Source organism: Acomys minous, assembly GCF_964271855.1.
Source record: "Acomys minous genome assembly, chromosome: 15".
In the NCBI taxonomy this organism is placed as follows: domain Eukaryota; kingdom Metazoa; phylum Chordata; class Mammalia; order Rodentia; family Muridae; genus Acomys; species Acomys minous.
The window spans coordinates 16,072,932-16,096,181 of NC_140497.1; the positions used below are offsets into that span (position 1 = coordinate 16,072,932).

The window sequence follows — 23,250 nt, forward strand, 5'->3', positions numbered from 1 at the left end:
GGCCCAACTCTGTTTTTGAAGCTACTTTTATGCTTGCAAGTTGACTTATGATATGAATTTACAATAAAAATGTCACACTGGGGGCTGGAGAGATGGCTCAGAGGTTAAGAACACATGGTCTGCTCTTCCAAAGGTCCTGAGTTCAATTCCCAGCAACCACATGGTGGCTTACAAACATCTATAATGAGATCTGATGCCCTCTTCTGGCTGGCAGGTGTACATGCAGACAGAGCACTGTATATAATAAATAAATAAATAAATTTTTTTTGGTTTTTCGAGACAGGGTTTCTCTGTGTAGACTTGGCTGTCCTGGACTCGCTTTGTAGTCCAGGCTGGCCTCGAACTCACAGCGATCCACCTGCCTCTGCCTCCTGAGTGCTGGGATTAAAGGCGTGCACCACCACGCCCAGCTATAAATAAATTTTTAAAAGCTTAAAAAAAAAAAAGCTACCCTGGGTCTCAGGAAGCTGGTCCCCTTCCCATGGAGTACCTAGCCTGCTGTTTGTGGTGGGCAATGTCTTAAACTGCTTAGGCAACAGGCTTTATTATGGCTCAAACCCACATGCCATGCTGGGTTTGGTTCCCAAGGTTGCCAGTCAAAAAAAAACTCAGGCATGTTTTGTGAGCTCTGTAGGTGACATCACTCATGAGGACTTAGTGTCTGGGAAAGCGCGAGAACTGGGGGCCTGGAGGGAGTTTCTCAAATTCCAAAGATTTGATCTCAGCATTTGGCAGAATTTGTCACTGAAGCTGCCATGAACAGAACCTTTCTGGTTAGCCCCTTACCCTCTGCACCTGGAACCCCACCGGACACAGAGAACTTCTAGGTTCTTCTATTCACATTTACAAAGATGCCTCTCCTGGGAGAAGGGCCTGGCTTCTTCCTGGAGCCAACTTAAACCCAAAGGAGCCTTTAAAAAAAAGCATTTAAGAGTTGGAAAGCATCTTGCCCCCCTTTAAAACTTGTGAGCTCATTCCTGCTGGGAACCCAGTGGCATTTCCATTCCTGTGCATGAGTTAGTTTTTCTTTAGATTGTTTTTCTATAAACATTCCCTTGCAAAATTATTCTCACATTTTAAGGAAACTTCTCACAAGGTTCCAGTCACACTGATCCCTGCCTGTTCCCTTTGCTAACATCCCCAATTGGCTGCTGCTCATCCACTTCCCCTTTTCTCAGCAACTCAACGCGAAGTGACTCTTCTGTCTGTCGGTACCCCTCACCATGCTGTGGACCGAACCCCAGCCCTTGCTCATGCTAGGCACGTCCTGTCTGTCCCAGTGAGCTGCCCAGGGCGCTATTATGCATTAAAAATATTTCCCCTAAGTTCTGAAATCCCCTGTTCTTAAGGTTACTTTCTCTATGTTACAGCCAAAGCCAAGTTTTCTAAGATGGAGGAGGCCAGTCAGAAAGGAACATCCATTCTGCAAGCAGAGGCTTAGAGTTGGACGAGAGCCTGGACCCAATGCTAATCACAGAGGTCAGGGAAACCTAATGATTGCGGAGGAGAAGGTAGGAAAATTAGTACAGTGGACCTCCAACCTCTCAACGTTATCCCCATAGCGTTTCTATTGAAAGTGATTTTTCCTACTTCACCCTCCAAATTGCCATTACTAGAGTCATGCATCAGTGTGCCCAGGGGAATTTGCTACAGAGACTTTGCATGAATTTTCTTGTGCAGACTGCTATTCAATTTTAAAATGCATCTGTGTGGCCAGGCTTGGTGGCTCACCCCTTTAATCCCAACACTTGGGGGGTAGAGGCAGGCAGTGAGTTTGAGGCCAGCCTGGTCTACAAAGAAAATCTAGTACAGCCAAGACTATACAGAGAAACCCTGTCTCAAAAACCCAAATCAAAACCACATCTGTGTGTTTGGGCTACCACAAACAGCCACTGTGGTAGGCACAGAACAACTTCAAGGGGCACCATTCATGGACCTCAATGTACCTCTCAAAATAATGATACACTTCTCACTCTATTTTCCCTCTTTGTGCCGGGTATTGGGTCCCAGGCAGATGCTCTATGTCTCAGCTACAGCTACAGCTCACTTACTTTTAAAGTTCAAAGACACCCTTAGGAGGAAGCTGGAGCGATGGCTCAGAGGTTAAGAGCACTGGCTGTTCTTCCAATGGTTCTGAGTTCAATTTCCAGCAACCACATGGTGGCTCACAACTATCTATAATGAGATCTGGTGCCCTCTTCTGGCGTGTAGGCATATATGCAGGCAAAACATTGTATACATAATAAATACATAAATATTTTTAAAAAAAGACAAAGACATCCTTAGGTTCCTTCTGTGCATTCAGAAAGTGAAAGTGAATCCATGAAAAGAGGGCTGGAGTAATTATCCTGTTGCTGCCACAGTGAATACGGGAGCTCTGCCAGCACCTGTGCTGTTAATGTCCTTCATCTATGAAATAAAAGTGTGAGGCTTGGAGACCTCGCAGGGTCAGGTCTCAGAGGCTCTGGTTTCTCAGGATCTGCCCTCCCAAGTTTTACATCCCTGAGTTTCATCTATGGGGTCTGGTCTGTCCTTGCAGGATCTGAATTCCCAGAGTCTGGTCTCTTCTCCTATGGCCTCATCTCTCAGTATGTGACCTCTCAAGTCTGTCTCCCCTGGCTCTAGTGTCTCGGGGTCTGCCATCCCCGAATCTGGAATATCAGGGTTTGTCTTTCCTGGATTTGTTCTCTCAGCATCAGGTCTCTCGGGTCTGGGACCTCAGGGTCTATCATTTGGCATTAATATTTTGTGATCAGGATAGAGATTTGTTTCTTTTATAACAAATTACAAAATAGGGGGAGTTGATTGGTTGTTTTCTTCTGTTGATAGTGTTGGCTATTTTAACATGAAGAATCAGTACCTGAGGAGCTGCAGGTGTGTTTAACCTGATTTAAACCTTGCACTGTGTCTATGTGGCTCAAAATATCAAAGTACTCTGTTAATATGTGCATTTTCCTTTTTATTATTTGGTGTGTGTTCAAGAGAGGGGAGAATGGAGAGAGAGAAGGAGAAGGGGGCCCATAAAATGTTTGTGGAGGGCAGAGGACAATTTGAGGTGGGTCCGAGGAATTTAATTCTGGTCACCAGGCTTGGCAGCAAGAGTCTTTTGCCCACTGAGCCATCTTGTTGCCAGCCCTCCCCGTCCTCTTTTTCTTTCTTTTTTAATTTTTGTTTGTTTGTTTGTTTGTTTTTTAGAGTGTCTTGTTACATAACCTTGACCTGTCTTGGACTTAAGCCTCCCAAATACTGGGATTCTAGGCATATGCTACCAAATTGGGGGGTTTGTTTTTACATATTCATCTAAAATAATTTTATGGGTGTGTGCTACATGCCTAGAATCCCAAAACAGAGGCACTGTTCATCATCATCATCACCACCACCATCATCACCACTACCATCATCATCATCATCATCATCATCACCACCACTATCATCATCAGAATCATCACCACCACCTCCACCACCACTACCATCATCATCATCATCACCACCATCATCACCATCAGTACCACCACCATCATCATCATCACCATCATCATGTGTGATGTGTGTAGACTCATGTGCTGCGGCCTAAGTGTGGTTGTCAGAGGATGACTATGGAGCTGGGTCTCTCCTACCACTTTTATGTGGGTGCCCAGGATTCCACAAGGCTTATGTGGCACATGCTGAGCTGTCTCTCTGGCCCACAGAAGTTGTTTTTAGTATGGAAAGACAGGACCGAAAACAGAGGCAGGAGGATCACAAGTTTGAGGCCAGCACACAGAATAAATATTTGAGGAACTGTAGGTATGTTTAACCCGATTTAAACATTGCATGATGCCTACATTGCCCAGAACATCAAATTTACTGTGTAAGTGACTACACAGTAAAGCCTTGCCTCAAAATAAACAAATAAATACACATATCTTAGTTTGCATTCTGATGCTGTCATAAAAATACTTACCAAAACCAACTAGCCAATTCAGGGGGCAGGGGAGGTTGATTTGCCTTATACTTTCATGTCATCCATAGCTCATCACTGACAGAAGTCAAGGCAGGAATTGAAGCAGAGACCACAGGGAAGGCTGCTTACTGGCTTGCTCTCCAGGCTCTTGGTCAGCAGCTAACTTTCTTATATCTCCCAGGACCAGCTGCCCAGGGGATGGTACCACCCATAGTGGGCTGGACCCTCCCACATAAACCATTGATCAAGAAAATGCCTCCCAGACTTGCCTATAGGCCAATCTGATGGAGGCGTTTCCTCAGCTGAAGTTCTTTTTTCCAGATTATCCTAACTTGTTGATGAAAATCTAACCAGCACAACACAAATTTGCTTAGCCCATTTTTATTTCTTTTTAATATGGCTTTATTTACTTAAAGTATACAGTGTTTTGCCTGCATGTACACCTGCACACCAGAAGAGAACACCAGATCTCATTATAGATGGTTGTGAGCCACCATATGGTTGCTGGGAATTGAACTCAGGACCTTTGGAAGAACAGGCAGTGTTCTTAACCTCTGAGCCATCTCTCCAGCCCCCCCTTTGTTTGTATGTTTTGGTGGGGTTTTTTGTTTTTGTTTTTTGGTTTTTTGGTTTTTCAAGACAGGGTTTCTCTGTGTAGCCTTGACTATCCGGGACTCGCTTTGTAGACCAGGTTAGCCTCGAACTCACAGCAATCCGCCTGCCTCTGCATCCCAAGTGCTGGGATTAAAAGCATGCACCACCACCTTAACCCATTTTTAAATAAGAATAAAAAAAATCGGGCTGGAGAGATGGCTCAGTGGTTAAGAGCACTGTCTGCTCTTTCAAAGAACCTTGGTTCAATTCCCAGCATCCACATGGCAGCTCACAACTGTCTGTAACTCCAAGACCTGACACCCTCACACCAATGCACATAAAATAAAATAAAATATTTAAAAAAATAAAAGAATAAAAAAGTCCTGCAGAGGAGGCAAATGGAAATTCTTCCATTCTCCTACAGCTTCCAGCTGGAACTGATGTAAAACAGATTAACAAAGAAAAGGCACACAGGCTTTATTTACATGTACATAAGAGCCTTCACAAGGAAAATGAAGATCCTACAACAGCAGTTCTCAACCCTTTGGGGGTCTAACAATCCTTCCACAGGGGTTGCCTATCAGATGATTCATAACAATTACAGTTATGAAGTAGCAACGAAAATAAATTTATGGTTGGGAGTCACCACAGCATGAGAAACTGAATTAGAGGGTCACAGCATTAGGAGGGTTGAGGACCACAGGACGAGGAGAAGACACTGAGAGGCAGGCATTTATATGGTAAGTGGAACAGAGGAGGAGTAAGATGAGGGAAGGGGACTCAGAAGATGCCGGCCAGCTTACAAAGGTGAGTTTGCACAGACATCTCGGCTTCAGCAACAATATTCTTTCCTCCCAGTGAGGTTCATCTCTGAGTTTCAGGAAGAAAAAGACCAGGCTGGCCTCGAACTCACAGAGATCTGCCTGCCTCTGCCTCCCAAGTGCTGGGATGAAAGGCATGTGCTGCCACGCCCAGCTTTTTAGGTTCTTTCTATGCCTGATAGCATGTGTCAATCACTTTTCATATGGAAATAAAAAATAGCATTTGCAAGTTAGGGTTATGAAAACACAGCCTACTACTTGGCCTAGAGAAAGCAACATCATGGACTAGAGCAGTGGTCCTCAACCGTCCTAATGCTGTGACCCTTTAATACAGCTCCTCGTGTTGTGGTGACCCCCAACCATATGGTTTTTTTTCTTTACTGCTACCTCATAACTGTAATTTTGCTACTGCTATGAATTGTAATGCAACTATCTGATAAGTAATCCCCCAGCCTGGTCTACAAAGCCAGTCCAGGACAGCCAAGGCTACACAGAGAAACTCTGTCTTGAAAAAACAAAACAAAACAAAAAACATTTTTTGGCGGTTTGTGGTGGCAGACATGTTTAATCCTAGCACTTAGGAGACAGAGATAGGCAGACCGCTTTGACTTCAAGGCCAATCTGATCTACATAGTTAGTTCCAAGCCAGCCATACCTTGTCTCAATTTTTTTTATTTTATATTTATGTGTCTAAGTGTTTTGGTTGCATTATGTATGTGTACTGCATATGTGCCAGGCACCCACAGAGTTCCGAAGAGGGTGTCAAATCCCCTGAAACTGGAGTTATAGATAATTATGAGCCACCTTATGGGTGCTGACAATCAACAGGTGCTTAGGCGCTGACGCCTTGTGTCGTGCCCCCCAACATGAACATGTGCGCATGGGAGGTCAGAGGACAATCCGTGGGAGGGAAATAGGTTGGCTCCTTCCATACGCATCCTTGGGATTGAACTCCGGTTGTCAGGCACAGGGTCATCTTGCAATCTAGAATCTCACTTTTAGAAATAAAACAAAAGAAGCAGGAAGAGTGACCAAAAAGATGCAGGAAGTAAAGAGTTCCACAGTAACCTGTTAGACATGTGGTCCAGTAACGGCTCCCTGGGGGTTAGCTCTTTGTCAAACCACAGGCTGGTCTGTATCTTCCGGCAGAGGTCATTTACAGATGCTATGGAAGACAGTAGAGAAAGACACTAATGTCTCCCTTTATCTGACTTCCAAGTCCCAGAATGCTCCTGGTCCATCTAACAAGGGATCGTTGTCAGTGTTCCAGTGGTGAGATGAGAGCACAGGGACAAGCTCACAGTTCCTGCTTTTGCCTGGCTTTTTACATGGGTTCCAGGAGGATAGTTTTATGTCAACTTGGTGCATGATGACCAAAGTCGCCGGACATGGTGGCACACGCCTTTAATCCACATACACACAGATTCTAAGATAGCAATTTCACACACACAGATTCGAACACATATCATTCTATACACAAATAGGTTTTAACATGTAGTTCCACATACATGTTTTTTTTTTTTTTTGAGACAGGGTTTCTCTGTTATCTTGGCTGTCCTGGACTCACTTTGTAGACTCGCTGGCCTCAAACTCACAGTAATCCCCCTGCCTCTGCCTCCCGAGTGCTGGGATTAAAGGCCTGCACCACCACCAGCTACACATGGATTCTAACATTTGTAGTTTCACACACATATAGATTCTAACATATGTAGTTTCGCACACATAGATTCTAACATAAGTAGTTTCACACACACACACACAGATTCTAACATTTGTAGTTCCACACTTATACAGATTCTAACATATATAGTTTCACACACATGTAGATTCTAATGTAGTTTTACACACGCAGATTCTAACATAAGTAGTTTCACACACACACACACACACACACACACACACACACACACAGATTCTAACATTTGTAGTTCCACACATATATAGATTCTAACATATATAGTTTCACACACACATAGATTCTAATGTAGTTTTACATACGCAGATTCTAACATAGACAGTTCCACACACATAGATTCTAACAAGTAGTTCCACTCAGAACACAAGATTCTGGAGCTAGACTAATTTCAGGTATCAAGGTGAGGAGAGGAACGGGCAGAATTGAGGGGACACCAAGCCTTAACCCCAGTTCTGCTCTGAACCCTGCCCAAGGCTGCACAGGAGCAACATGGAGAGAAGCAACAGAAAAAGACCTTCCTTCCTTTAGATGCAGATCTTCGCACACTGCTTTGTCCTTTTCTAGCTTCTACAAAGTTATTAGGCATATATATTGGGAAAGAGATTGCTTATGATACCACGCACGAATGCACGCACACACTTTGCTCTAACTGCAGCAATTCCGGTCACTAAAATGGCACAGAAGGATTCATGGTCCTTGTACCCTACCTATCAGGACAAGGTCTGAGAAAAGGAGCCTGGTTTTAGGGGTGTCAGGAAGAGAAAGACTTGTAGGTACAGAGCCAGCCCTACCAGGGCAAAAATAAGAAAGGGGGAAATGTGGGGGGGGGGGCAGGGGGCATGGAGAAGAGGGAAGCAAGGGGAGGAAGGGAAGAGGGAAGAGGCAAATACAGGAAAGGGGAGAGAGGAAAAGAAAAAAGCAAAGAGAGAAAGTCAGGACTGCTGGCTCTGGAGGCCAGCAACAAGGACAACAGTGCGGGACCTCCTCACAGCAGCACCGGCAGGAAGGGGCAGAAGGCCAGATGATCACAGACGCCTGGAGAACCCTACAGCTCCTCTCTTAAGTATAAAACGGCCCCAGGGTTAAGGCAGTCGGAGAAGTTAGTGGTTATTTCAACAGTAATCCACTGGATCCACTTTCTTGCCAGCCTCTGTTTTCTACATGTGCGATGGGTGCTGCACGGGCCTGCTCTGTCCTGAGCTTGCTTCCTCTTGGGACTCCAACTTTCAACTTTCTCACACTCTGTATTTATAGGGCCAGCTCATGACTTGGCCGTTTAGTTGTCTAACTAAGATATATGCCTGTGAAGAACGGTGTTGGCAGGAAGAGAAAAATTACTCAGATTGAGTTAAGATTTAAATAAAAGATGGCTTAATTGCTTATACGGATACTTACAGAGTTAAATTGTGCCAAGAAAGCTGTTGTGAGAATGTGGAGTTAAGGTGAACTCTTACTTCTAAGAAGGGTTTCGTTTTTAATTTCCCTGAAGTGCTGTGCATAGAACCCAGGCCTCACTCTTGCCAGTCACACACTCTCTCCTTAGCTGCACTCCAGCCCAGAGCTCGCATTCTTTCAGCCTTGAGTCAGGTTCCTCTTAGCCAAGGCCCCTGAAACAGGGCTCTGAGCCTAAACGCAGGCAGGCTGCCCTCTGCCGCCACAGGAAGGGAAGGGCTTAGTGTGTGCTGGCATAAGGGATGAAAGAATTTTGCTTTTCTTTTTTGTGGGCTTTTAAAGTATAAATGTAGGCTTAAGTTTCTCAGGCTTCCCACTTTCCCACTAAGGTCACTAAAGGTCACAATCTGGCGTCTTGAGAGTTGGTTGTGTGGTTAAGAGCACTTGCTACTCTTGCAGAAGACATGGTTGGTTCCCAGCTCCCACATGGTGACTTGTAACCATCAATAACTCCAGCTCCAGAGGATGCCCTCCTCTGCCCTCCATGGGCAGCAGGCATGCACATGGTACATACACACACACACACACACACACACACACACACACACACGCAAAACAACACAACAACAACAACAACAACAAAAAAACCCTGAACTGCAGCAACATACAAATTCACACATAATGTGTTACAAGTTGTAGACACACTTGCCCTCCCTATATACCTACACACCAAATATTCACTGCTGCTATTAAATAGGTTTTGAGCTGCATTTTTTAAAAAAACAACAGTTCTGGGGGCTGGAGAGATGACTCAGTGGTTAAGAGCACTGTTTGCTCTTCCAGAGGTCCTGAGTTCAATACCCAGGAACCACATGGTGGCTCATGACCATCTATAATGTGACCTGATGCCCTCTTCTGGCCTACAGGTGTACATGCAGGCAGAGCACTGTATAAATAATAAATAAAAAAATAAAAACAACAGTTCTGAAGCCTTTGGGAGTGCGGCTACCCTGTGGCCATCATATATGTCTGTCTTGAAGCTGATGCTACATGCGAAATATCTAGACATCTTTAGTTGAAAATTGGTTACTTTCCAGGCGTGGTGGCAGCACTTGGGAGGCAGAGGCAGGTAATCTCTGTGAGTTCAAGGCCAGACTGGTCCACAAAGTGAGTACAGGACAGCCAAGGCTACACAGAGAAACTCTGTCTTGAAAAACCATAGAGAGAGAGAGAAGAGAGAGAGAGAGAGAGAGAGAGAGAGACAGACAGACAGACAGACAGACAGACAACTGAGTGTGGTGGCTCACTCCTGTAATCCCAGCAATCAAGAGGCAATTACTGTGGGTTCGAGGCCAGCCTAGTCTACAAAGCGAGTCTAGGACAGCCAAGGCTAAACAGAGAAACCCTGTCTCAAAAAGCAAAAAAATTTTAAAAAACAGAAAGAAAGAAAATTGGTTACTTTAAGGCTTGGCATAGTGGCACACACCTTTAATTCATCACAGCATAGGCAGAGGCAGGTGGATCTCTGAGTTCAAGGCCAACCAGGTCTATAAATAAAATTCTGGGATATTCATGGCTTAAACAGAGAAAACCTGTATTTAAAAACAAAGCAAAACAAAACGAAAGAAAATTGGTTACTTTTTTAAAAAATTAACATAAAGTTTAAAAGGTGAGCAGAAGGCTCACTCTGCAGGTCCTTGCTCCCAAGCCTGAGGACTTCAGTTCGAGCCTCAGAACGCACACGGTGGAAGACTCTTCAAGGTGTCCTTTAACCTCCAAGCATGCACAATGTCATACTCCTGCCTCGTTCATGCAAAGTAGAAAAAAAATGCATAGTCCCTGTGGAATTTTAAATCTCATCCAAGACAAATGATATGCCAGCCCTTCAGCCAAATAGAAAAATCATTCTGTATCAACCATCAGAGCAGGAGGCTGTCTGGATGTTAATTTTTTCAGCAAAATATTATGCTCTGCTTGAATGCATCACACTAGCTAATTGCACCTACAGGAACCCAATTACCTGTCATTTCTAACATCTAAAACAAAAGTGCCTAATTCCATACAAAGTCTGGCAGCTGAGTATTTGTGATGCGTTTTGTCTTAACTCAATGCAAGCTGGGCATAGTGCCACACACCTTTAATCCCAGAATTTGGGAGGCAGAGCCAGGTGGACTTTTGTGAATTCGTGGCCAGCCTGGTCTATAAGAATAATAACCAAAAATAAAGAAAGAAAAATAGTGCAGCTGAGATGTGGGACATGTAGCTTTCACCCTCTCAGGGAGATGGTCAGCATCTGCTGGAGTCGTAGCAGTGTTGGTACAGCTGGGGGCATCTCTCAGGAAGATGGTCAGCATCTACTGGAGTCATAGCAGTGTTTGTACAGCTGGGGGCATCTCTCAGGAAGATGGTGAGCATCTGCTGGAGTCATAGCACTGTTGGTACAGCTGGGGGCATCTCTCAGGAAGATGGTCAGCATCTGCTGGAGTCATAGCAGTGTTGGTACAGCTGGGGGCATCTCTCAGGAAGATGGTCAGCATCTGCTGGAGTCATAGCAGTGTTGGTACAGCTGGGGGCATCTCTCAGGAAAATGGTCAGCATCTGCTGGAATCATAGCATGTTTGTACAGCTGGGGGCATCTCTCAGGAAGATGGTCAGCATCTGCTGGAGTCATAGCAGTGTTGGTACAGCTGGGGGCATCTCTCAGGAAGATGGTCAGCATCTGCTGGAGTCATAGCAGTGTTTGTACAGCTGGTTGGAATGACACTGGCTCCTTGAGAGAGAACTTAGGGAGAATATAACCCTAGCTTGTTCATCATTTGGGTACAAAGCCAAGCAAGGACCAAAGCAAAGCAGACTGGGGCTGGAGAAATGTTCACTGGCTGAGACCACTGGCTGCTCTTCCAGGGGACCTGAGTTCAATTCCCAGCACCTATACAGTGGATCATAACCACCTGTAATTCCAACCTGAGGTGATCCAACACTCCCTTCTGGCTTCCAGGAGCACCAGCCACACATATGATACACAGACATATGTGGAGACAAAATACCCTATCTTAGCCACTGTTCAATTGCTGAGGCCCCATAACCAAGACAGCTATTATAAAGGAAGGCATTTAATTGGAGGCTCGCTTACAATTTCAGAGGTTCAGCCCATTATCATAGAGGGCAGTGTGGTAGCAGGTGCTGAAGCAGGAGCTGAGAGCTTTACACTCTGATCTTCAGGCAGAGACTCTGGGCTTGGCAGGGTCTTTTGAACCTGAAAGTCCAGCTCCAGTGACACATTTTTCCAGCAAGGCCACACCTCTTAATCCTTCTAATCCCTGCAAATAGTACCACTCCCTGGTGACTAAGCATTCAAATATATGAGCTTTTGGGGGTCGCTCTAATTGAAACCACCACATATTTATAAAATAAGTTAAAAAAGAAAGTAGAGCATGGTATCTAGCTTAGACTTGGATGTGGATTTGGGATCAAAGGCCAGACTTTCTATCTTTGTGACATGGGCTAGCAATGTCACCCTTCTGAACTGTGTAAGCCAAAGGCAATATGGCCTCTCTGGCTTCCAGGTACCTGCTTTAGGACACACTTCTCAAGCAGGCTTCGTGACAACTTCAAAAGAGAAACTGGAGCCTGTAGTCCAACACACAGGAGGCAGAGGTAGAAGGGTCACAGGTTCCAGGACAGCGTCAAGATAAAGGGAGGGAAACTTGTCAACTCAAGAACCTCAGCTCCCTGCTAGTATTTTCCACCTAAGTGAAGCTATTCTGGGTGTCACTCCATAGGCCAGACCCTTTACCTCAACCTTCCACGCCAAAGCTTTCCATCAGGCAGAAGTGCCTTTGAGACAGGGTCTCTGCAGCCCTGACTGTCCTGGAACTTTGTTTGTAGACCATGTAGACAAGGGATCCACATACCCCCAACTCCCCATTGCTGGGATTAAAGGCGCAGGTCACCATGCCTGGTGGTCCTATTTTGGTTGTAAAAAAAAAAAAAAAAAAGGAATAGTCTTATCTAAGAAGGTAAATTCTCATCCTATTTTCCCAATCATGCTAAGAAAATGAGATGTGTTGTAACTTGTCCTCTGTGATCTGAACACACTGGTGAGAGGTACCACCCCCACCCCCCACCCAGGACCACCACAAGCTGCAGGGTCTCACAACAAGCAGACAAGCAAGTGGCCTGATTTCCTCAACTGTGCCTCTCTTTAAGCTTTACCCTGGCCCAACCAGAGTTTCTCCTGGTACTAATTTAGAGGGCATATGAAGCATACACAGGTTTAGCTCATCTTGGGCCCTTTAGCAAGTTGGAGAGCTGGCAGGAACTTGGCTTCCGTGGACCTGCAAACCACCAGGGTGGATTAGTCTCTGAGCGAGACTACTCAGCAAAAATTCTGTTTGCACAGACACCGTCATGGTGGTTTCTACAGCGAGGCCTGAATTCCAGTTTGTTTTGTTTTCAATTACATGCCCAATGAAATGCATGAAGCCCCAGAAAATGGGTGTAGGAGAAAGTCATGTTTTCTATTTTCAGATAGAAATATGGAACTCATAAGAGAGGTTTCCATAAATACTCAAGGATAAAACAACTGACAACCAGGAAAGCAGCACACCCCAGATTTAACAGTGGTAAACAGTTTTTATTCAGGCAATGAAACATGGAAAAAAATATATTAGTAATTATCATAATAATTTCTTTTGTGTGAGTATAACTTTTACAAATATTTACCTGACATATAAAAAGGGAAATTACTATGTGTATAAAATCTATGAGGATGATTATTTCACACAACACAGTCCTGACAACAGGAGTCAATGCAGTGTGCACCCCACCCACCCACCCAGTGAGGGGCTCTTCACACACTCCCGGGACACCGGGGGGGGGGGGGGGGGGGATGGGGGGTAGGGGAGACAGTGGAAGCAGGAGTGCAATAATAAACACTTGGCACGTTAGCACGGTGGGCATCTACTGGCAAACACAGACTCGCTAACAGCAATACTGGAAAGCCAACTGCTGCCTTAGAGAGTTAACAGAGTGCCTGCGACCTGTGAGGCCTGCAAAGGACGAAGCTGAGGCTCAGGTGTGACCTACACGCTGCCCTGTAACTGGATCAGATGAGGTTGCAGAGTTCAAATTTGCGTCCCTTTGAAAATTACGCATGAATATAGAATAAGTCACTAATGAGAAGAGGAAGCACTTTTTGTTGAGCATATTCAGATGCCACCAGAGGCAATGGGACAGGGTGGCATCCTGACGGTTGGTGCTGAAGGCTCCATACAGGGAAGGCTCAGGTCATACCTCAGCCGGCTTGGCCTCTCTGAGCAGTGAAAAGCATCACACAGACTACCTGAGGCCAGCACTGCAGCAGCATCTTCATATTAGAACTATAACCAGAATATATGTGTTTACATAAAGCTGAAACCATAGTATAGCTAAGAAAATCATTCCCCGGGAATCCTATTTGTCCAAATCTAACTGCATGCTGAAGGCACAGACAGAGGGCTGCATTTGGATGGAAACTGCTATGAGGACAATCTTCAGTCTCTGCAGCGCCAAGCGCTTGCCTGTGCTCTGTGCTCTGCTGCAGAAGAGAACCCAGGAAGAAAAGCTGCTACTACTAGTAAACGTAGCACTAGCTGTACACTTACTCTATACGTATACTCTTTACTCTCCACATGAACCCTTAAGAAGTAAATGTTTTGTTTTTTCCCCAGCACTGGGGACTTGGAACATGCTGAGCAAGTGTGTCACCAACTGAGCTACATCCCCAGCCCTAGTAAATTGTTGTTTTTAATAACTGGAATAGGGAGGCCAGTCAAACCTTTTTGGACATTAATCTCCTTGAAATAACTTTTTACTACTAAAACTTTTTGAAAGATGATTTCTTTGACCTTTGGCTTGGTGTTCTGGGATTCCCAGACTTTGTTCCTTAGTAAGTAAATGTTATCTGTTACCCTTAAAATTCTTCATAATATATACATCTTTAAGTTCCTTGCTTGAATTATTTACTCTCTCAACACCTACATTCTCTTCCCAAGAAGAAGATAAGATACCCTGAGCTCGAGCTCAGAGTCACGGGCCTACAAAGACAGCAGTGGAGCTAAGGCAACCAGGAACGGGGCTCGGAAGGTCCACACCACTTTCAACAGCATGCCCTGACCGCGGCCACAGTCCCTGGAGCCCATGACCTGCAGAGGGGCCTTTCTAGCCTGGACTATCTTTGCTGAAGGTGAGCATTTCAGTCTACAGTGGTCAGCCTAGTGAATGAGCCTTTGTGCGCAGGCAGTGCTGAGTGTGCGCAGGCAGTGCTGAGTGTGCACACGGAGAAACTGGCTGGAAAGAAAGTTAGTTGAGTTTAAACTCTTAATCGTGCATGAGAAGGATCCCCTTTCATCCCGTGCACTCTAGGCCGCCAGACCAGAGCTCCCAAGCATGTGCTTCTGCACTTCCTAATTTGGTCTGCTTCTGCAGATGCCTGAATCCCCTGAGCACCAAGTTTCAGGGCATACAAAGTTTAGGAAGGCACCAGTCTCCAAACAGTAAAAGCACCGTCTTCCAAGCCAGGGCCAACTGGTCAGCCTGTAACACTGACAGGTAAAAGCTGTCTACGCTTTGGCAACGTAGGACTAGGGAGATGGTGCCTGTCTCAGTGAGACTATCTAACATCCCCAAACCACTTTCTGAGCCACTGGCTTCCATTTCCCTTATGGTTTAAAATTTTTTGTTATTCATTTTTACAATGCTGGGGATCGACAATGCCTGATGCATGGTAGGCAAACACTACCACTGAGTCACAGCCTCAGCTCTCAAGTCCCTGCCTCTGCCTCAAGAGGGCTAGGATTATATAGGTGCGTGCCACCATGCCATGCCCCCTTTTTATTGCCTAACAAACAAGTATTTGGCCCCCATCGTGTATTGAGGAAAACTCTATTTTTACTCTCCAGAATCCTAAATGTTTTTTTTTTAGGGCTTATTTAATTAAAAGAAAGACAAATATATTTTACCTAGTATATTTTCTTAACTTGCCAGCTGTGCAAGCTACATTTTTACTCTTATTGGAGAGCATCCATAGGCTACAAGTTGTGAGTATTTCCTGGTAATGGTGCTGACTTAGAGGCCACTGGCAAATATTGCCTAAAAGGCCAGTGCACATGCTCTGTACAGCAACTTCATTTATCAGGCCCTGTTTTTCAAGGGGTCTCTTCCACCAGAGTGGCAGGGAAGGATGGTCGCCACTCCTCTCCTGTGCTCTGTAACAGCACAGGCTGCTTTGAAAGTAGACAAGCTGAAAAAGATGCCTGGGGCGGAAGATGTAGCTCCACAGGACAGCAGCACTTGCCTAGTGGGTTCAAGACCCTTGGTACCATCCCAGTACCAGGAGACACAAACTATCAGGAAATAAGGGGACCATAGATTTACAATGGAGACCACACTAAGCCATTCATACTGAAAATAAGTCAATACAAAACTAATGAATAGGGATGCCACCACAACACTGTAGCAAATGCTTTTGCGGTGTTTCTCAAAATGCACAATGAACTCCCCTTGTGGAGGAGGGCTAAGCTGACCCCAAATGGTCATATATCCCTTGGAGACACCGAACCTGACACTATGTCTACTGCTACAGCCTTCACATTAAGCCACCGTGACTGAACTCAGAGCCCAGATGATTGTCAAGCCGTCTCTCCAACCATGGATAACTTCTGTCTGTTTGGGTTTTTGTACAAAATGTTAAGACAGTAGGCCTCAGGATGCAGCCTAACCTAAGCACCAATTATAATAAATGCATATTGACAAAATGTGATTTCTAGCTTGAGAAGACATCACCTCGCGCCCCTGGAGCTAAAGGCCGCACCACATGGCAACACACTGCTAAGGAATACTGTTTTTTAAGATCTATGGAGGTTCTCCACGAGGCACAATTCACTGCTGGGGTTGGCTCATGCAACAGTTTACAAGGAGGAAAATGTATGTGTACTGAGTAGTGCGTATTTACCATGAAGATTAAGGCAAAAAAGAAAAAAAGCATTCAAACTGGACTAGGTTTGGCTATGCCTATCAATGTGAAGGAACTCACTGGCACCCACGGGAGGCAGTGTCCTCCATTAAGTACTGTATGAGCTTACGGGGCTTGTGTTCTGTGTGGACGTCTCCCTGCTGCTGCCCTCCCCAGCACCCGAGCTGTCTCTGCTTAAAATATCCCCAGCGTGCTGATTTGGGAGGTGAGTCACGTGACTTTTTACTGCCTACTTTGTTTAAAAGCCCACCTCATTTTATAAATGAGTATGAAAACATCTGTTGTTTTTAGGTCTGTGAAGTGTGCCACCAAGGGTCTTCACAGGCTTCCTCTGTCTTCTAATGAGATTAGCTAAACCTTTCCCCAAGTCCCTTCTGTGTGTGTGTTTCAAATAGACAACAAAAGTTGACTTTGCTTTCGAGTCTAACTGGCCCTCGGTGGACACGTGCATTAAATGCCGACTCTGAGGGAGACCCACGCTGCTGTTCACGCAGACATCACGTGCTACTCTCAGTGTGAGCACACGCTCCTGCTGGGTTCTAGGGGTATCCAAATACGAGGGCAACACACAGCGCAGCAAATCTTCCTTGGACGTGAAGCCCACATCCTCTGGCCTTCATCTCCTCAACCTCTCCATCCTGACTCAGGACAGTGCTGTCCTGTCCGTAAATTCTGGGTAAATGGTCTTCCTGCCCCAGCCTCCCGCTAGCTAAGATGTCACTATCATTCCACTAACTTTTTTTTTTTTTAAAGCAAGGCCTCACATAGTGCAGGCTTGGCCTCTAAGTGGCTTTGTAGTTAAGGATGACCTTGAACTTCTGAACATCTTGTGTCCACTTCTGGACTGTTGGGTTATAGACTTGCACTACAGTACCTAGTCTTTGTAGTTGTGGGGACCAAACCCTAGGGCCTTGTACACAGGAAGCACCCTATCAACAGAGCTATGTTGCCACCCCCCATGAAGTCAGAAGCTGGCTTTTAGACCTTGAGTTCTGTTTCAAAATAAGGGCCTATATTTATTTTCTAACTATGTTCCTTCCTAGAAGTTCTTATCTGAATATGCCTCAGGGAAAAGCAGCAGCATGAATAAATGGACATGTCTGAGTAAAAGTTTGTAAATAGAAAGGAAATTGGAGGCAAATGGGCAAAATTTTCTCCTCCAATACGGATACTGAAATTTAAAAGATTAACCAGGTCATAGAAATATCAAATGGGACGGATGTGGTGGTGCACAGCTGTAATGCCAGCACTCAGGGAGGCCAGCCTGGTCTACAGAGTTAGGCCAGGACAGCCAAGGCTACACAGAGAAACCCTGTCGCAGCCCCCTCCCTGAAAAAAAAAAATTATCAAATGCGTGCTAGGAAGATAACCCCATACAGTTGTCACAAGATTAGAAATGTCACAAACTTGGGGAAAGCGAAGATGACAGCAAAAATGAACTCAAGACGGAGAACCACAGCCGGACCCAGCAGCCCAGCCCAGGGCTCTGCTGTCACGTGACTCCTCCCACCAGCCAGGCTCCAGCTGCAGCAGGCGTGACAGGATGCGGGACGGGGTGGGCGGAAGCAGGCATGTGCTTTGGAGACCGTTGTTACTTTCTCTGCAAAGGAGGGATAACTTCTGGATAAGGCAAGATAGGTCACGACAGAAGCAGCCGGGCTGGGTCGGTGCAGCTCACGGGAGGAATCTCAGTCGGTCTTCCCGAGCTTTGCGATCAGCTCGTCGCAGATTTTTGTAAGTTCTTCAATTTCTTGATTCTGAAAGACGGAAGATAATGACTCTGGAGGCTGCTTTGTGTTCTGGGAGGAAAGCCAGTGGCTAGACCCTCCCTAGACATCCTAGTGGCTGTCCAAAGGCCTCCTACCCATCAAAAGGTGCGCGTGCTCCCAATGTTGCACTAAAATGGAGCTGGGGGTGGGATGGGAGAGCCATCAGCCCTCTGGAAGCCTGCCCATAAACCTTAGTTCCTAGGTTTTCTTGTTGAGTGGGTCACTGGCTAAAACGCCAAGGGCGTGGACTTCACTCAAGCCACCAGCAGCTTCAGGGACTGGGATTCCAGTGAATGAATGAGTCAAGGCCACCAGACCCAAGCGGTAAGTCAGGCTGTCGCTGAGCTAGTGCACACAGGCAACACAGCAAGTCAAACCCTGAAGAAGAAAGAGAGGAGGAGCTAAAAACTGCTGGGCAGTGAGGAAATACACCTGGTGTCTCGGAGGCTGCGCATTAAGGTCTTCTCCCATGACAGTGAGGGGTCAGTGAGAGGACCAACTCACCCAGGGTGCGTACGAGGGCAAATGTTGACGCAAATACCCTGAGGAAGTGATAAGTAGAGCTGAAAAGCAGCCGGAGATGGGGGTTAGGATCAAATACGCACTATTAAGCCCACGCACCATGAGAGGCAGGCCTCAGCCTGGAACATTGCCACGTGCCTCCATTAAAGCACTCCCACCTCGGCCTGGGCAAGAGCCCTCTGCCTTCCGAACGCAGCCGCCTCAGTAGCCTTGACACCTTGCCCCTCTGCTTCACTGACATGTGTAACCGCAAGCGGCCCATCTTGAGCTTGGTGATGTCATCTTGAGCTTGGTGACATTATCTCTGCTGTCAACGTCTCAGCATCAGTTCGGTTAGGCTGGGATTTGATTTGGGCTGACCTACCCATTATAAGATGCTCGGGAAAGCATTTCTGGCCTTTACCACCCACTCCCAGGCTTCTACAGCTCCAAGTCACAACAGCCATGTACAAATCTGCTCTGAGAGCTGATGATCTATATAGCAAGGAAAGAAAAGCCGCTTTACATATTACGAAACAGCTCACGGTGGCAACGGAAACGCAGCCTCCTTGTAGCCCTGACTAAGTGTCCAAGTGTCCAACATTTACATTTAACATCGTTAACAATGTCCAGTGCTGGACAGAGGACTCAGAGGTTAAGAGCACTGGCTGCTCACCCAGAGGTCCTGAGTTCAATTCCCAGCAACCATATGGTGGCTCTCAACCATCTGTAATGGAGTCTAAGTCCCTTTTCTGGTGTGAATGAAAACAGAGCACTCGTATACAGAATTTTTAAAAATCTTAAAAACAAAAACCAATGTCCAGGGGACATTTAACACTGTTAAAAACACACCGTTCTGCCTGTGACCCCCACCTGTGGCTGACGGCTCCCCTTACCCTGGGTTCATAATGCGATGTGTATCCCCTGAATCAGTTCATAATGGAGCTGGCTGGAGTGTCTGAGTGAAAAGGGCAGGACCACTTTCTCCCAGGTCAGGGATAACATGCTGAGCACACCAAGGCCGCAGAGGAGGACCCGCCCACGACAGACCCTGTGCATACCTTCTGCTGAAGGGCCCTTTCCAGGGACTCCACCTTCATCTGCTCTTTCCGGAGCCCAGCATGGAGAGCTGCGCTCTCAGCCTTTGCCTTTGCGCGAACCTGAGCAATCTCTTCATTGGCTCTGTGATGGTATTTTGGGTTTGTTTGCAGAAAAGATACAAAGCGCATGGTTAGTTAGCCGCTAGGAATGGACAGAGAGACAAGGATACTAACTGCTGACTTCCACAAAAACACGGATTCAAAAGGACAGCCTCTGGTCTGGGGAAAAGCAAGAATTGGTGACTTACAAAATGCAATTTAGATGAAGCTGTTAAGCACACTTCCATAGCATGTCCAGGGGGAAGAGTCAATACCCTTCAAATTTTGTATTTTGTAAGAAAATGGAATTACCTCATCTTTGTACAATCCTAATTTTTAAAGGCTCTTGTACAATGGAGGACCCGAGTACTCTGGACATGACCACATAATCCTGGAGTCATTTAACAAAATTCCTTTTCCATTTAAGTGGTATATAAAGGCCACTCTGTATCAAAGCATCCATGCCTCTAACTTATATTCTTTTTCAGATTTATTTATTATGTGTATAGTATTCTACCTGCATGTATACCTGCAGGCCAGAAGAGGGCACCAGATCTCATTACAGATGGTTGTGAGCTACCATGTAGTTGCTGAACTCATGACCTTTGGAAGGGTAGTCAGTGCTCTTAACCTCTGAGCCATCTCTCCAGTCCCTCTAACTTTCTTATTAGACTGTAGGCTAAGCATTTCCTTGCTGACAGGCTCTCATATGCAGTAATTCCAGGTTTGTTTGTTTTTTTTCCCCATTGTCAACAACTGTTGCCCTAAACACAGACTAGAGAAACCTATGTCTGTGAGTTACAGCCCTCTCAAATGATATTTGAGAGAAAACATCACTACATCCAATTGATAAAAAGATGCTAAAACCTCACCAGCAATAAGAGATATACAAATTAAAGTGATAAGCTTTTTCTGTGGCTGAGGGGAGGGAGTCAGGGTCAGGGTCTGAAGCAAAACAAAACGAAACAAACAAAAAACCCAAACCTTATTCTAAGCACTACTATTTGGCTTTCAGACTTCACTTATTCATAGAGAGAAACTGAGTGGGGACTTCCCAGTAGCTGAACAGCTTCTGTTGATAAGGAGACAGTTGTCTGAGTGCAGACGTCTCAGGGCAACTTGTAAGGAGACAGTTGTCTGAGTCCAGCCATCTCAAGGGCAACTTCTCCATCTTGCTGGCAGGGTCAACTGAGGTCATGTTCCCGGGCCCAGGAGCCTACGCCTATCTTGAATGATGGAAACTCCCTTAGTCAGCCCATTATGTCAAAATATGACTGGACAGGGCTCTAGCCCTGTCCAGGTTTCATTCTTTAAATATGCTGTACAGTGTCCCTTCAGGGTTGCAGTTCAGCTCTAGAGTCTGTTCTGTTGCCCTGACTGAGTAGCAGCAGCTTGATTTTTGTGATCTGCATTGACCTGGTGTTTGAGTTATGTTGGATATAGTCAAACCCCACAACACTATTGCTGAGCTTTCTGTGGTCAAACAGTGCAGTTTATGGTCTTGTCCTAAGAATGCAAAGAAAAACAGAATCATATGCTATGGGAAGGATGGGGGCATGGTGTGGAAATGAAGAAAAATTAAAATACATTTTAATTTATTTTTAGGTAATTCTTCACAGAAATACTCTGCAAACATCTGTTTTCAACAGGGAAAATTTGAACCAATCAAAACTTTCATCAGTAGAGAACACTACAGTGAAGCTGGGCAGTGGTGGCGCACACCTTTAATCCCAGCACTCGGAAGGCAGAGGATCTCTGTGAGTTCGAGGCCAGTACGGTATACAAAGCGAGTCCAGGACAGTCAGGGCTACACAGAGAGACTCTATCTCAAAAACAAACAAACAACAACAAAAAGAACACTACGGTGGCTGGAGAATTGGCTCAGTGGTCAAGAGCACTGGCTGCTCTGGCCTAGGACCCAGATTCCACCTTAAGCACCCACCTGGAACAGTCACCCCAGTTCCAGGGGACCCAATACCCTTTTCTGGCCTCCATAGGGATCAGGCATGCAAGTAATGCAGACATACACGCAGGCAAAACATATGCATAAAATAACAAATGAAACTTTTACAAGAGATCCTACCTTCTAATAAGGGAATTAGACTGAGCTGGGTATTTCAATGTGGAAATGGCTCTAATGTGCTATTACAAGAAAAGGGCGTAGGCTGTTTTGATTGACATCTCAAAGCAGCAACAGCAAAACATTTGGGGTAGTTTGTGAAAGCACAAAGACAATAAAAGGGCACACAAAGACCCCTGAGTGAGAGGTCAGACAAAGGTGGAGCGCAGAGACATTTTCACAGATAGGAACACAGGCCACAGAATGACAAACTCTGCTACTTGGCAGTTAGAAGCTAGGATGGAAGCTGACTGGCAGCCCGTGTCGCTTAGCCCCAGCCAGAGGATCTCCGTGAGTATCAGACAAGTCCCAGGCCGGTCAGGGGGACACATCGGGACTTCATCTTTTTAAAAAGGGGAAGGGGATAGGGCCTTCCCTGGGGTGATTTCCAAAATGTGTTGTTGAACTTCAGGACTGAAAATCTAAAGTCATAAAAGCACCAGAAGGAAAAACTAGAAAAATACTCTCTCCCCCTAAAATAGGGAAGTCTTAATCACCATGACAGGCATTCAAGGAACTGCAAACGTAATGACTCTTGCCACATTTGAGTATGTTTTTCTGAGCTGGATATGATGGCACATGCCATTAAGTTTAGCACTGGGGGGGAGGGGAGAGATGGTGGGGTGGGGTGGGGCCAAGGCAAGTTCAAGGTCAGCCTGAACTATACCAGAAGACTTCCGACTCAGAAAAATGGAAACAAAGCCTATTTCTGCACATCAGAGCACACTGCCTGCTGGGGAAAAAGCTCCACAGTGTAGCTTTCTCTAGCGCACACCTCAACCCCAGCACATTAAAGACAAAACAGCAACAACCTAAAACACACACACACACTCACTCTCTCCTTCATAAACAGGGTCAGCACACACAAAAAACTAGTAAGTTGGGAAAATGAATTACAATTCACAAAAAAATGGTGCCCTAACATATGAAACTCATTAGGTTCCAACAGCAAGGACAAAGAACAGTCACTTGTAGTAAGTAGGTGCTTTAAAAGCTGCTGATATACACTTAATCTTACTAAGTGTAAATCAATACTACGCTGAACAAAATAAATGCATGTTGCTTGCCAAACCCCACAAAAAGCTATTCACCTATTACATCTGAAGCTCACCTAAAAGCGGACCGGTTGGCGGGGCTTTAGTGAAAACAGACACTCCCGTACACTGCAGAAAGATGTGCTGCTGTATGTCTAATGAGGCCAAGTGGCAAGTATTTATGACTATTATAACCCCACCTGCCCGCTGGTCCCCAGCTCCTCACTA

The 23,250-nt window shown here is 45.6% G+C and overlaps 1 protein-coding gene across 8 annotated transcripts in view; it reads right to left on the reverse strand.

Moving 5' to 3' along the window:
• Nucleotides 1-13,061: 13,061 nt before the first annotated feature.
• TACC1 (transforming acidic coiled-coil containing protein 1) overlaps nt 13,062-23,250 on the reverse strand; it is an 86,844-nt gene continuing 76,655 nt past the window's right edge. For all 8 annotated transcript variants that reach the window (XM_084760297.1, XM_084760293.1, XM_084760296.1 and 5 more), the window contains 2 exons: nt 19,792-19,912; nt 13,062-18,217 (listed from right to left, as the gene is read on the reverse strand). In XM_084760297.1, coding sequence (XP_084616423.1) covers nt 18,149-18,217; nt 19,792-19,912 — 190 coding nt within the window. In that variant the 3' untranslated portion in view covers nt 13,062-18,148. The remainder of the gene's footprint in view (nt 18,218-19,791; nt 19,913-23,250) is intronic.